General features: G+C 35.9%; 1 protein-coding gene across 2 annotated transcripts; it reads right to left on the reverse strand.

Annotated features, from left to right (window-relative positions):
- Positions 1-320: 320 nt before the first annotated feature.
- LOC119999745 (ATP-dependent DNA helicase Q-like 1) lies at positions 321-6,063 on the reverse strand. Of its 2 annotated transcripts, XR_005468502.1 has the most exons (11): positions 5,899-6,063; positions 4,587-4,915; positions 4,077-4,337; positions 3,678-3,841; positions 3,329-3,425; positions 3,175-3,218; positions 2,526-2,640; positions 2,089-2,442; positions 1,644-1,868; positions 1,235-1,546; positions 321-508 (listed from the first exon to the last, which is right to left on the reverse strand). XR_005468502.1 is itself a non-coding variant. In XM_038847475.1 (10 exons), the coding sequence occupies exons 1-10, from the start codon at positions 6,011-6,013 to the stop codon at positions 1,436-1,438; spliced, it is 1,815 nt and encodes a 604-aa protein (XP_038703403.1). In that variant the 5' UTR covers positions 6,014-6,063; the 3' UTR covers positions 1,119-1,435. The 2 variants fall into 2 exon arrangements, 1 of the variants encoding a protein (XP_038703403.1); XM_038847475.1 differs by lacking the exon at positions 321-508 and having other exon boundaries at positions 1,119-1,546.
- Positions 6,064-11,055: the final 4,992 nt, after the last annotated feature.

Here is an 11,055-nt window from a genome sequence, read left to right on the forward strand (position 1 = left end):
GACTGCAACACTAGACTTTAAACTAGATACATCCTTTTCCAAAACTTCTATTCGTGCTTCATTTTTGGGAGGACCATACCAGGAACATAGTCACTCCGATACTAATGGATAGGGTCAAACTCAAGAGATTCATAGAATAGCAAGAAATACACAACCATAAGGATAATACCAGATCTAGATATGTATTACTAACGAAAATATCAGTATGAGAATACAAATATTAATAGACAACTGAGAGAAAACAATGCCACAACCCCTAATTTTCAAGGAACCAAGTCCTCCCAAAACCACCACCAAAAAGACTGTCACACTACAAGCCTACTGCCATACTTATAACAAAACAAGCAAATATTATAATATCATTATACTAATAAGATGCTGACAAGTGTTTCACTCTTACTCAACCACATGGTCCTTCTGGAATAGTCTTTCCTTGTGCAGCTGGGCTTCTCCTTTCAGCTGGGCTTCTTCTTTTGTAAGTCCTTCATGGGCCTATCAACCTCCCAATCTGATACAATCAACCCTAATTTAGTTTTTCTACTCTAATAAAGTCAAGAAGCACAAATTAATCTAAACATATTGTCCCACATTGGAGATGTCATATTTGCTTTCTGATGATACATTGCTTAACCCCTGAATGACACTACATCATCTACTAATTATCTCTCCAGTTTAGGATGTAAAGAATCTCATCCGAGATCAGAAGTTCGATTTTAAACTAGCACCACTATTCTCAAATGGTTAACCCAACCTGAGTTTAGGTTTAGTGGACTGTCCAAAGAGTACACTTAATGAGTCGTTCTCAGTTGCCCCAGAAAAAAGAGATCACATCAGCTGATACTTTGTCATGGGTTTGGTTAGTGGGATTCTCATCGGCATTTTTGATATATCATCCATAGATACTTCAATATTTACAGCTTCCTGTCTTGGCCATGTCTAACTTTTTTTTTCCAGGAAAAAGTAGCAAAATCCTATTCTTGTTGCAGCTCATCATCTACTTTAGACTAAAAGAACTGCAGTCCTAATTCGGTGCAAAGAAAACTGGGAATGAACACTTGTATACTTCAAGGCTCACATACCCATTTAATCCGTCGATTATCCTCACAGAATCAACAAAATTATACTCAACATGGTGTTAGTTGATTCAGAGTAAACATACAAACAAATCGACCAGTGACGAATCATGAACCCCAAAATGTAACCAAAATTGACTTGAATACATAACATCTCTTACCTGCGATAATGGTTGGTTTATTTATCATAAAAAGTCGACCAAGATGAAGCACAGCTGTTTACTTCTTTATCCTTCAAGGACATTTAAGGTATTCTCATTCGCCCAGAATCTAAGATTGATGGAGCCAAAAGCAACACATAGCAGCAGCAACAGGGAAGGCTTGAGGCAGTTGTCGCATGAAATGAAACCATATCTCCACACTCATAAGGAAGTGTTCAGACAGTTGTCACAAGGATTAGAACCATATTTGCAAGCTTTTCGGTCAAAAGACTCACCAAAATGTTCGAGTAGTGTTTGCCTTCGACATTCGGCCTAAATATTCACCAAAAAGAGGAAAAAGATTTTTGAACATGGAATTTTCAATAAACTTAATGAATAACAATCACTACAAACAGAATGTGGTCAATACCTTAAGTTCACAGTACTGCTTCATTTTCTGAGCTTGACCCATTGCCGTCTTGAAGCTTTCCTTCTTATTTCCTTGTCCACTCCGTAACATACATACAACCCGACTGAAATCCTTCTTTTGGTATAGAACAATGCATGCAGAACGAAGATTATCTCTTCCAGCCCTTCCAGATTCCTGATAATAGCTTTCAATTGATTTTGACAGAGTATTGTGAATAACAAAGCGCTGAACAAATGAAACATGGAACTCAATGAGTTTTACAGAGATAGGGCAAAAATCACAGTTGACTATAAAAATTTAAAAAAAAAAGAGTACGCTGAATCAGTTATAGTATTGATGGACCTACATATCCTCTTGACTTTGTTGGACCAAAAATGGAATGATTAAACAACTAAAAATAACGTGGAATAATTGAAGAGAAACTGAAGAATAGAACTAGACTTACAACATCTGGTTTGTCTATTCCCATCCCAAATGCAATAGTAGCACATACAATGTTGACTTCTCCAGTATGCCACTTCTTTTGTGCAGCAATTCTTTGACGAGCTGTCAAACCAGCGTGATAATATACTGTCTTGATCTTACTTTTATCATTCAAAAAAGTTGAAACCTCGACACATTCACTTTTTGAGAGGCAGTATACAATTCCACATTGGTTTTTGAAACGACTTTTTAGAAGCTCCCCAAGCTGCTTTAGTGATTCCTTAGTCTTGCCAATCACTTCATACTTCAGATTCGGTCTATCAAAGCTTGTCTCGAGAATGAGGGCACGTGGAATTCTCAGAACTTTTAAGATGTCCTACAGAAGAATTACTTATATAGCAAGATGCTCATTTATTTCAAAAGAAACAAAAAGAGCAGTTCTATTCTGCAATCAATTACCTCACGGACTGACTGGGTTGCCGTTGCAGTCAATGCCATGAGAGGAACATCTGAGAAATTCTGCTTAAGGCATCCTAATCCTCTGTAGTCTGGACGAAAATCATGGCCCCACTGACTGGAAAATATTATTAGAGAAGGTTGAAATTGGTACCAGGTATCGAAAACAAAATCTCTGCTAATTGTTTTTGTTAATCAAATTTGTGTTGCTTCTGCACGCAGATAGCATTTTGCTGCTCACAGCTTCCTCAAATTTGTTATAGCTTCTTCTCTACCTAACAAGCTTCATACTAGTAATTAGAACACAGTCCTAGTATTCTGCTGACTACTAGTCAGTGCACCATGATTCATACTTTTGTTCCCAGATTTCAGTATCTTCCCATATATCCTATATTCCTATCTAATACAATGGTGCGATTCTATCAGTAGAGTGCCCATCCTTACACTTGATGTTGAACATAATTCGTTAACCAAGAAGTTAAGTATAGAAAGATTATAATTCTGAAGGTGCTTGTGTTGCTTCAGTTGGTTATACAGTCATGATGGACATCAGGCATGCCCTTCCTATACACATCTAAATCCATAAAATCGTCATGGGCCTCATGGCCATCAGAATAAAAGCACAAAGCATGCTGAAAAAGGCTAGACATACCTCACACAATGTGCTTCATCAACAACAAAACCAGCCAGCTGTCCCTGCAATTACATGAAAAGTACCAGATGAAAAAAACTATTAAAACTTTCAAAAACTTATCCTAGTCTACAAGGTTTTATCCGTTCAGTCAGAATCATGAAGAAAGCTTTACCCTCCGATGCAGGCATTTCAATGTCTCAAGAAATGACAGGTTTCCAGCAACCCTCTCTGGAGTTACATATAAGAGCTTACATGATGGCTTGTCCTTCCTGGGAGTGACAGAAAAGCATAAATATGAAAGCCAATTGATGCAGTTACAATGCAGTGAGAAAAATCTTATATCCATAGAGGGGAATAACTATATGAGCCACAATGAGAATTGAGAAAATTGATGAGAGTGGTAATGAAGTCAACAATGGAATCTTAAATCCAGCACGGGAATAACAAAGAAAAACTTGATGCAGACCAAATAAGAAAATACCGACCCTCAATATATCCCAGTACATAGAAGTAGACCTTGCCTTAGCTCTTGCAGGATGGCCAGTGATTGTGAAGCAGTTTGTTGAGAATTCAGAAAGGTTGCTGGTACTCCAAACTTGAGGTTCAGTGTAATTATCTGATCCTGAATGAGGGATAGCAGGGGAGATACAACCACAGTTACACCTGGTTTCATGGTTGCCGGAAGCTGTATAAAACATGGAGATAAATATTATATAGTTACAGTACAAAGAGAGATTTCTCACTTTCAGCAACTTAATGCAAAATCCAATGACTGCCACACTCTGTGCAACATGAAACCCAAGATTACAATACCCATTAACAAGACCAAAACTGCAAAAGAGATTCGCTAAAAATGCAAATTGCTGATTATCGATGACAAAATAAACGGACAGATGTTATGATATGTGAAGAAAGACTACCTGATAACATAAACTTTTACCACCTCCGGTGGGCATAAGAATAAAGCAATCTTGTTTTGCCACAAATGCTTTACAGGCCTGATGCTGCAATGGTCGAAATGTTGGGTTGCCAAATATTACAACATTTGCCAATTTAAAATCATCCAATTCCTGCAATTCTTCATAACTGAGAGTAAAATTTTCATTGTTTGATATTCGGGAGGATCTCCTTTTATTGTAATTTGATGTAACGGACGCTTGAGTGACACTGCTCCTACAATCCTTCGAGGTAAATAAAAAAAAGGATTAGTGGAGCATGAAATAAAAGATACATCCATACATAAGAATGCTACCCCCATCAAGTACAAAAGTATACAGGATATATTAGCAGCAATAAATTAATGATTTTGTCACCACATATAGGCTATGAATGCAAAAGATAACTGCTTATTAACTCCAGATGCCCAACAGATAGTGAAAGTGCAATGTAGAGGTGATGATATTGAGACCAAAAATGTTTGTGAGAAATACCTTTTCCTGAGAAATGGAAGAACTGATACGCGAACTTTGAATGAAGTATTCACTGTCACTAGAAGAATCTACCTCCACCACATTTGGCTGTTTCTTGGGTTCAGGTGAATCTTCTAAGACATTGATGTATTCTCTTTTATTCTCCTTGTTGTGTGCTTCATTATTGCAGAGAATATCACTTTCAAACATTTTATTGAGAGCTCCACATGCTTCTGACTCTACAGCCTGTAAATCATCCCATTCCTCAATGTCTTGCATGGATTCTGCTAATACAGCAAGAAAATCATCACCGCAGTACTCCACACTGATGAAATCTTGGCCATCATCACCTTTGGGAAAAAATGATAAGAAAAAATAGGAATAAAATCAATGAGAAGTTACTAAAGAACAATCTTGATTGGTCATAATCATCAGAAGCCATTAATCATATAGATTAGCAGTCCGTTATTAAGCCTTTCTACTAGTTCCAAACTAACCAAAACACTTTGAGATTTAAATTCTCTCCCAATCAAATTTATAACCTGGATGAGTACAGTTCAAGACAAATATAAATGTTCCTTGCAATCCAGCATGATTGAAAGATAGAAGTATTTTCACTATACCATGTCTGTGGAATGCTTTTCAGCACAAAATAGGCAACAAATTAGAGCCCTCAAGGCTTAATGTATAGTCACATTCTCCTGCACATTCTCATCATCAAATGCAGCCCCAAGCAACGAGCAAATAACCCTCACTACAGCTCTATTTACACAAAATCCCAAAACAATTTTTATTTTCAAACAATATCACCACTCACCATTTTACAGGTGAATATGTGGCTCGGTGGCAGGGCGTAGAGTTGCAAGATGCAACTTAGAGGTCACCTGTTCAATTTCTAGAAAAAAAGTCTCTACATATTTTATGTGGGGTAAGATCTACGTATATCTTGCCAGTCTCCGACCTTCCCACTGCAGGAGTCTTGTGCACTGGAATTGTTTCACTTTTTCTATCACCACTCAACCTTTTCTTCTAATTTCATTTGATGTGAATTTATCAATCTCAGATACAGCGGCATTTGAACTTAAATAACCAAGCATATGTTGCAAGTTTTCATCTTGAACACGCTATGCTCAACCCAAATAAGATTTAACAAACCCATTTCATGAATACCCTTTCTGCAGCATTTCCGGAGCCCCATACCTTCAATCGACACAACAACTCATTTTTCCTTAAATTAAAAAATTCATGCGAAATATGCATATACAAGTTTATCATTGGAAACAAAGAAGAGGTTTTTGGTGATTTATGGGGCGTTGGAGATGGAAATGAGTACCGTAAAGAGAGATGAAACGCTCTAAGCATTTGTTGGCCGAATCTTCATCGAATCCGCCATCGAGCGCCAAGCTAAGCAATCGGGATTTCTCCAACTCGAGATCGTGACCTTTCATTTCTCCAGTGAATCGACTGATGAAGAGAATCACTGGGTGGCGCTGCAATTTCCCGCGCTGAAATACCTTCAAATTCACAAGGAAAAGAAAAGGGGCGCTGAGGTATAAAAAAGAAAGGAATTAGGTTGGGGATAGAAACGACACCGTTTTAATAAATCATTAAATGTGAGAAAATATTGTTATTAACTTATCAATAAATTATCAATTGAAAATAGTCAAAATACCATACAAACCTCACATTTTTATGTAACTTTTAATTAAATATCAAAAAATTAGAGTTTGAGAACACACGTGTCTCCACATTTGCTAAGTTAAGACCTATGTAATAGGTTTCAACATTATTATTCATGGGTGGCCTCAAACTCAAATTTTTTTATATTTAATTAAAAGTTACATAAAAGGTGTATATATGAAATGGTAATGTTGAAATAATAGGTTGTCATGACTCGCACAGGGTGGGTGTAAAAACAGAACATGTAACACTAAAACTTCTCTAAACAATTCGTGTCCATGGTTATTTACTTGTCACAGCAACAGTATATGTACATGAAATCCATTGTTAACATTTGGTTCGACACAAATAAATCATTACAGACCTAGAGTGAACAGTAGCAGCATAGTTATTTAAGAAAAACAAATTACTCAAATTCAAATAAGGTTTTATGGTCCCTCGTAATCTATTAAGCAGCCATGGACTGCTACACCTCCTCAAATCTCCGGTGGCCCCATCTCATCATCATCCTGACCTGGAGAGATTACACAACACAGGAGTGAGTATAAGACTCAGTAGGAAACAGACTTAAGAAAAAGGAGAGATTACCACACCGGTAGGATCGAACAAATATCCTACACTTAAGTAAAAGATCGAATTTCTCTAAGAAAGCATCAGTACATTCCCTTTTATGAATCCAAAAAACCAAATTTCCCTTCAAGAGTTCAAGACCTCTCTTTCCTTTGTTCCTCAGAAGCCATGAACCATCTTAGAACATTTCTTCTTCAAACAACAGTACCCAGTTTTAATGGAAGACTTAATCGTCCCTTCAACAGCATAGAATTTATAGTTCACAACCCTTTTCTTCCTCTTCATCTCCGAATCATTCCGCCATGACTTGGTGTCCTTGTATGTTTTGATGCTACGTTCTTTGTATGGAGAAAGCTCAAATCTTGGTGGTGATTTCGGATGTTGAGTCCTTATCATGTGGAGATCATCTCCAGGAGGCACGGTGGTCGTGGCTGCATACGCATCATAAGCCAACTGGAACTCAGTCATCGCCCTATCTTATCACCACCTCTGCTTTGATTGAGAGAAGAGACGCAGAGTTTGGTGATCACAGACTCACAGTCCTTTATTCATGGCAAGGAGAGGTGGAAAGCAGGAAAGGTGAAGTAGTTTCTATTAATAGTTCAAAAACCACAACTGAATAGATCAGGATGAGAAGATTATTTCCATCGTTTGAACCCGCGACACAGCTTGCAATGAAGCAACTTTACCACCATATCTATCTACAAAGTTCGAATATAGAAAGCCTAGAGAGAATCTTGTATTTTTTCATGAGAGAGACATTAATAAAAATCTGACCAGTAGAGTCTTGTACAATGTTGTAACATCAGACAACAAATAGAGCATGCATTTGCGTAACATCATAGCAAATAGAGCATGCATTTACTTAATTAACATCATAGTAGTACTCAGATTTAGGAGCAGTACTCTGATTATTTCCTTTAGTTGCAGGTCGCTGGTTCAAACTCTTCGTCATTTAATTCCTTTTTTGACTTATTGGGTTAATCCCTGAGGCAAACTTGTAAAACGATCCCAAAACAGGAGAAAAAAGAGAAGAAATAAATGGATATAACGCTGCAGAAGATAACTCAACTTACAATGTGGGATTTCCATTCAATTTTGTCATGCCCCTCTGGAAAAACATTAGAAGGATGGGAATGATTGCAAATGTAAGCGAATATGCGAACAACAACAGCCGCATCCAGCGTAGCATATTCTAGCCGAACAACATTTCAGGCATTGCACAGCTTAGAAAACAGAAAAAAGATCTACTAAACCAACAAAAAAAATGGATTTACTTGATTTTGGCTCAGAGGCCGTTGCTCTCGGTTGTTGTTTCGCCTTGTCTTGTTCAAAGAGGCTCCCAAGCTTTTCTGATTCAAAAATTTACAAACAGGATTTCACAGAATACCCTGCAAATGTTAAAGGAAAAAACAGTCTAGATTTTGTATGAGATATGGTCAGGTAGGAAGGGCAGTCCTCCGCATTTCATATACCTCGGCAAGCCCAGATAAACCACTCCGAGGTTCTCTGAATACATTCTGAATGTCGAGCATTTCATACTGCTTGAAACACTTCAATTCTCCATATGAATGAGCCAGTTGCTTCATATCAAACTGAAAACTATAATCTTTAGGTTACATAAGACGAAACCATCAAACAACAATGATAGAGATTCTGATTAATTATTTAATTCAGAGTTGCCATACCAAGTTTTAAGATTCTAGCAGACTGTAAAATGCGACTAAGAGCACCCACATCAGTGACTCTAAATACACACTATACTCTACATTTGGAGTCCTTTTTCCTCTTTTTGTGTGGGTCCCAATTTCAAATTATTATATTGATTTTCTTCATCTTTTTGAAACAAAGCACACTCATGCAGCGTGTATATATATACAAGTTTTTTCTTAGAGCATCACCAACAAGGGGTTCTAGGCTGCGGTTGTTAAAACATTTATGCTTGTAACTAGTATAACTACTTTTGGCCAACCAAATGAGCATATCCGGGTACGTCCGAGACAATTTTACCATCATATTATGCTAGTTTCAAAATGTTACCAATTTGAACAATTTTACTAGCATTTCCATTTCTATCCCTTTTATATCATTAGTATTTCATTGTCATTCTCATTCTATCCCTCACCCCATTAATTAATTAATTATTTTTATTTTATAAATTAATTAATAGTTTTTATCTTATTAATTAATTAATTATCTTTATTTTATAAATTAATTAATTATCTTTATTTTTAATAAATTAATTGATAAATTATTTTTTATCTCTATTTTTTTTCTTTCCTTTATTTTAATTAATTACCTTTACTTTATAAATTAATTTTATGTATAAATACAATTTATATGTCTATGTTGCAACAAAAAATGCATAATAGCCCTGTACGTAATTTGCCACAATATGCTACACAACATAAATGTTATCAGCAAAAGTTCAACCAAACACTACTAAGCATTCATGCAGTATATCTACTACTAAAATTGTCCAGCATTTCTGCTACCACCATTTTTGCTAGCATATCTGCTACTTTGATAAAAACTCACGCCAACAACAAGGTATAAAAGAAGTTTCTATATAATTTCTCCATATATTTTAAACAATGGACTATGAATATTTTAACACGACCCAATATTTTAACCCGTAGCCCATTATTGTAATTCGATTATGAATAGTAAAAATTTTAAATTTTAGAAAAATCTAAAAGATGGGGGAAATTTTCAAATTTTAAAAATTTGAAAGTTTAAAAGTCTAAAATTTTGAAGATTCCAAAATTTAAAATTTGAACATTTTAATGAAAAATTCAAAATTCAATTTGGGTTATAAATATGATGAGTTCCTTTGAGATTTTGATATCACCCAACGTTTCTTCATCCTACCCAAAAAACCTGAGACAATTCTATCTTCATGATGGATCGTCCAAGTTCTAGCTTTGAAATTTTGAGAGAATTCCTAAACTTCGATTCTAATTCTGAAGATGAGTTAAATATATTATTTGATGTTAGAGAGGTGGAAATCGAATCAAATAGGGGAAGGCGACGTCCTGGTAATTGTGGTTCCGTCATTGGTCATAGAATAATTCATCATAATCATTTTAATGGCCACTCCAGGTTTTGGAATGACTATTTTAAGCCTGATCCGGTTTACCATAAGGTCTTCTTAGGAGAAGGTTTCGAATGAGTATAAATCTTTTTCTCCATAGTGTAAATTGTGTGGTAGCTAATGACCAATATTTTGTATAGAGACGAAATGCATATGGAATGCTTGGTCTTTCTCCTCTTCAGAAGATAACCGCCACGATGAGGATCCTTGCTTACAGAAGTCTTTGGTCATTGCTTCAACCTCCGAATTCATCTCCATCTCCATCTCTTTTTCTTTCAGCTTTCTCTCTTTGCTGCTCAATTAAAGCTCTATCTCGTTGCTCCATTTTTGCACATTCAATCGCAATCCTCTCTTGCATTATTTCATCAGATATTGAACTCTTTGATCCACTTGCAGCAGCTTTCTTAGCCGCCTTGGTGCCTATTGGTCTGTTTTGGTTGATGGATGCTTCATCATTATCTTCTAAGTTTACATAATCATGGGATTCATACAATGAAGCAATCTTTTGCCTCTTAGTAGAGAGAGTTTGTTGCCTTTTAACTTCCTCCCTCAATAAAATCCAACAATGCTCAAGCAAAAATGGTTTATTTTCTAAATCGGTATACATGGCTTTGACATCACCAATCTACATAAGGAAATGTCAGATTCTTAAAATCATAATTATTATAAATTATTGATCAATAATAAGTAGTAATCATTACCTCCTATGTTCAGTCTGCCCGCTTTGGTTTCTTCCTTCAATCTGACTCAAATATGTAGAAAATTTTGGAAATTTTTTGTTAATGTCATACCATCGTTGTTTAAGAGATGCTTGGGCACAAGAACCACTATTGGTGTTGAAAAAATTCATAATTTGTTGCCAATATTTGTTAGAATTTTTAACATTCCCTAGACATGAATCTTTGCTAGTATTGAGCCAAGCAAACACGAGGAGTTTATCCTCGTCAATTGAGAAATTCCCACCCCTTCGATGATTTATTATTGAAGGAGCAATTTCATTTGGAATTTGAGAGTCGAAATCGGTGTTAACATTTTGATTGCCTTCTAATTCCTCATTCAATAGTAACGAAGTGTAAGACTTATACATGAGATCCATATCTACAATTAAACAATGAGTATTAATAAAAAATTAAGTAATACACATTA

The sequence above is a fragment of the Tripterygium wilfordii genome, chromosome 6 (assembly GCF_013401445.1).
Source record: "Tripterygium wilfordii isolate XIE 37 chromosome 6, ASM1340144v1, whole genome shotgun sequence".
Taxonomy (NCBI): domain Eukaryota; kingdom Viridiplantae; phylum Streptophyta; class Magnoliopsida; order Celastrales; family Celastraceae; genus Tripterygium; species Tripterygium wilfordii.

Excerpts from the sequence above, each read along its gene's own strand:
- LOC119999745 (XM_038847475.1), bottom strand. The coding sequence starts at position 6,013 with ATGAAAGGTCACGATCTCGAGTTGGAGAAATCCCGATTGCTTAGCTTG. Across the intron at positions 3,842-4,076 it reads GTAAAAGTTTATGTTATCAG|CTTCCGGCAACCATGAAACC; the intron begins GTAGTCTTTCTT and ends TGTTTTATACAG. Across the intron at positions 1,547-1,643 it reads AGCAGTACTGTGAACTTAAG|GCCGAATGTCGAAGGCAAAC; the intron begins GTATTGACCACA and ends GTGAATATTTAG.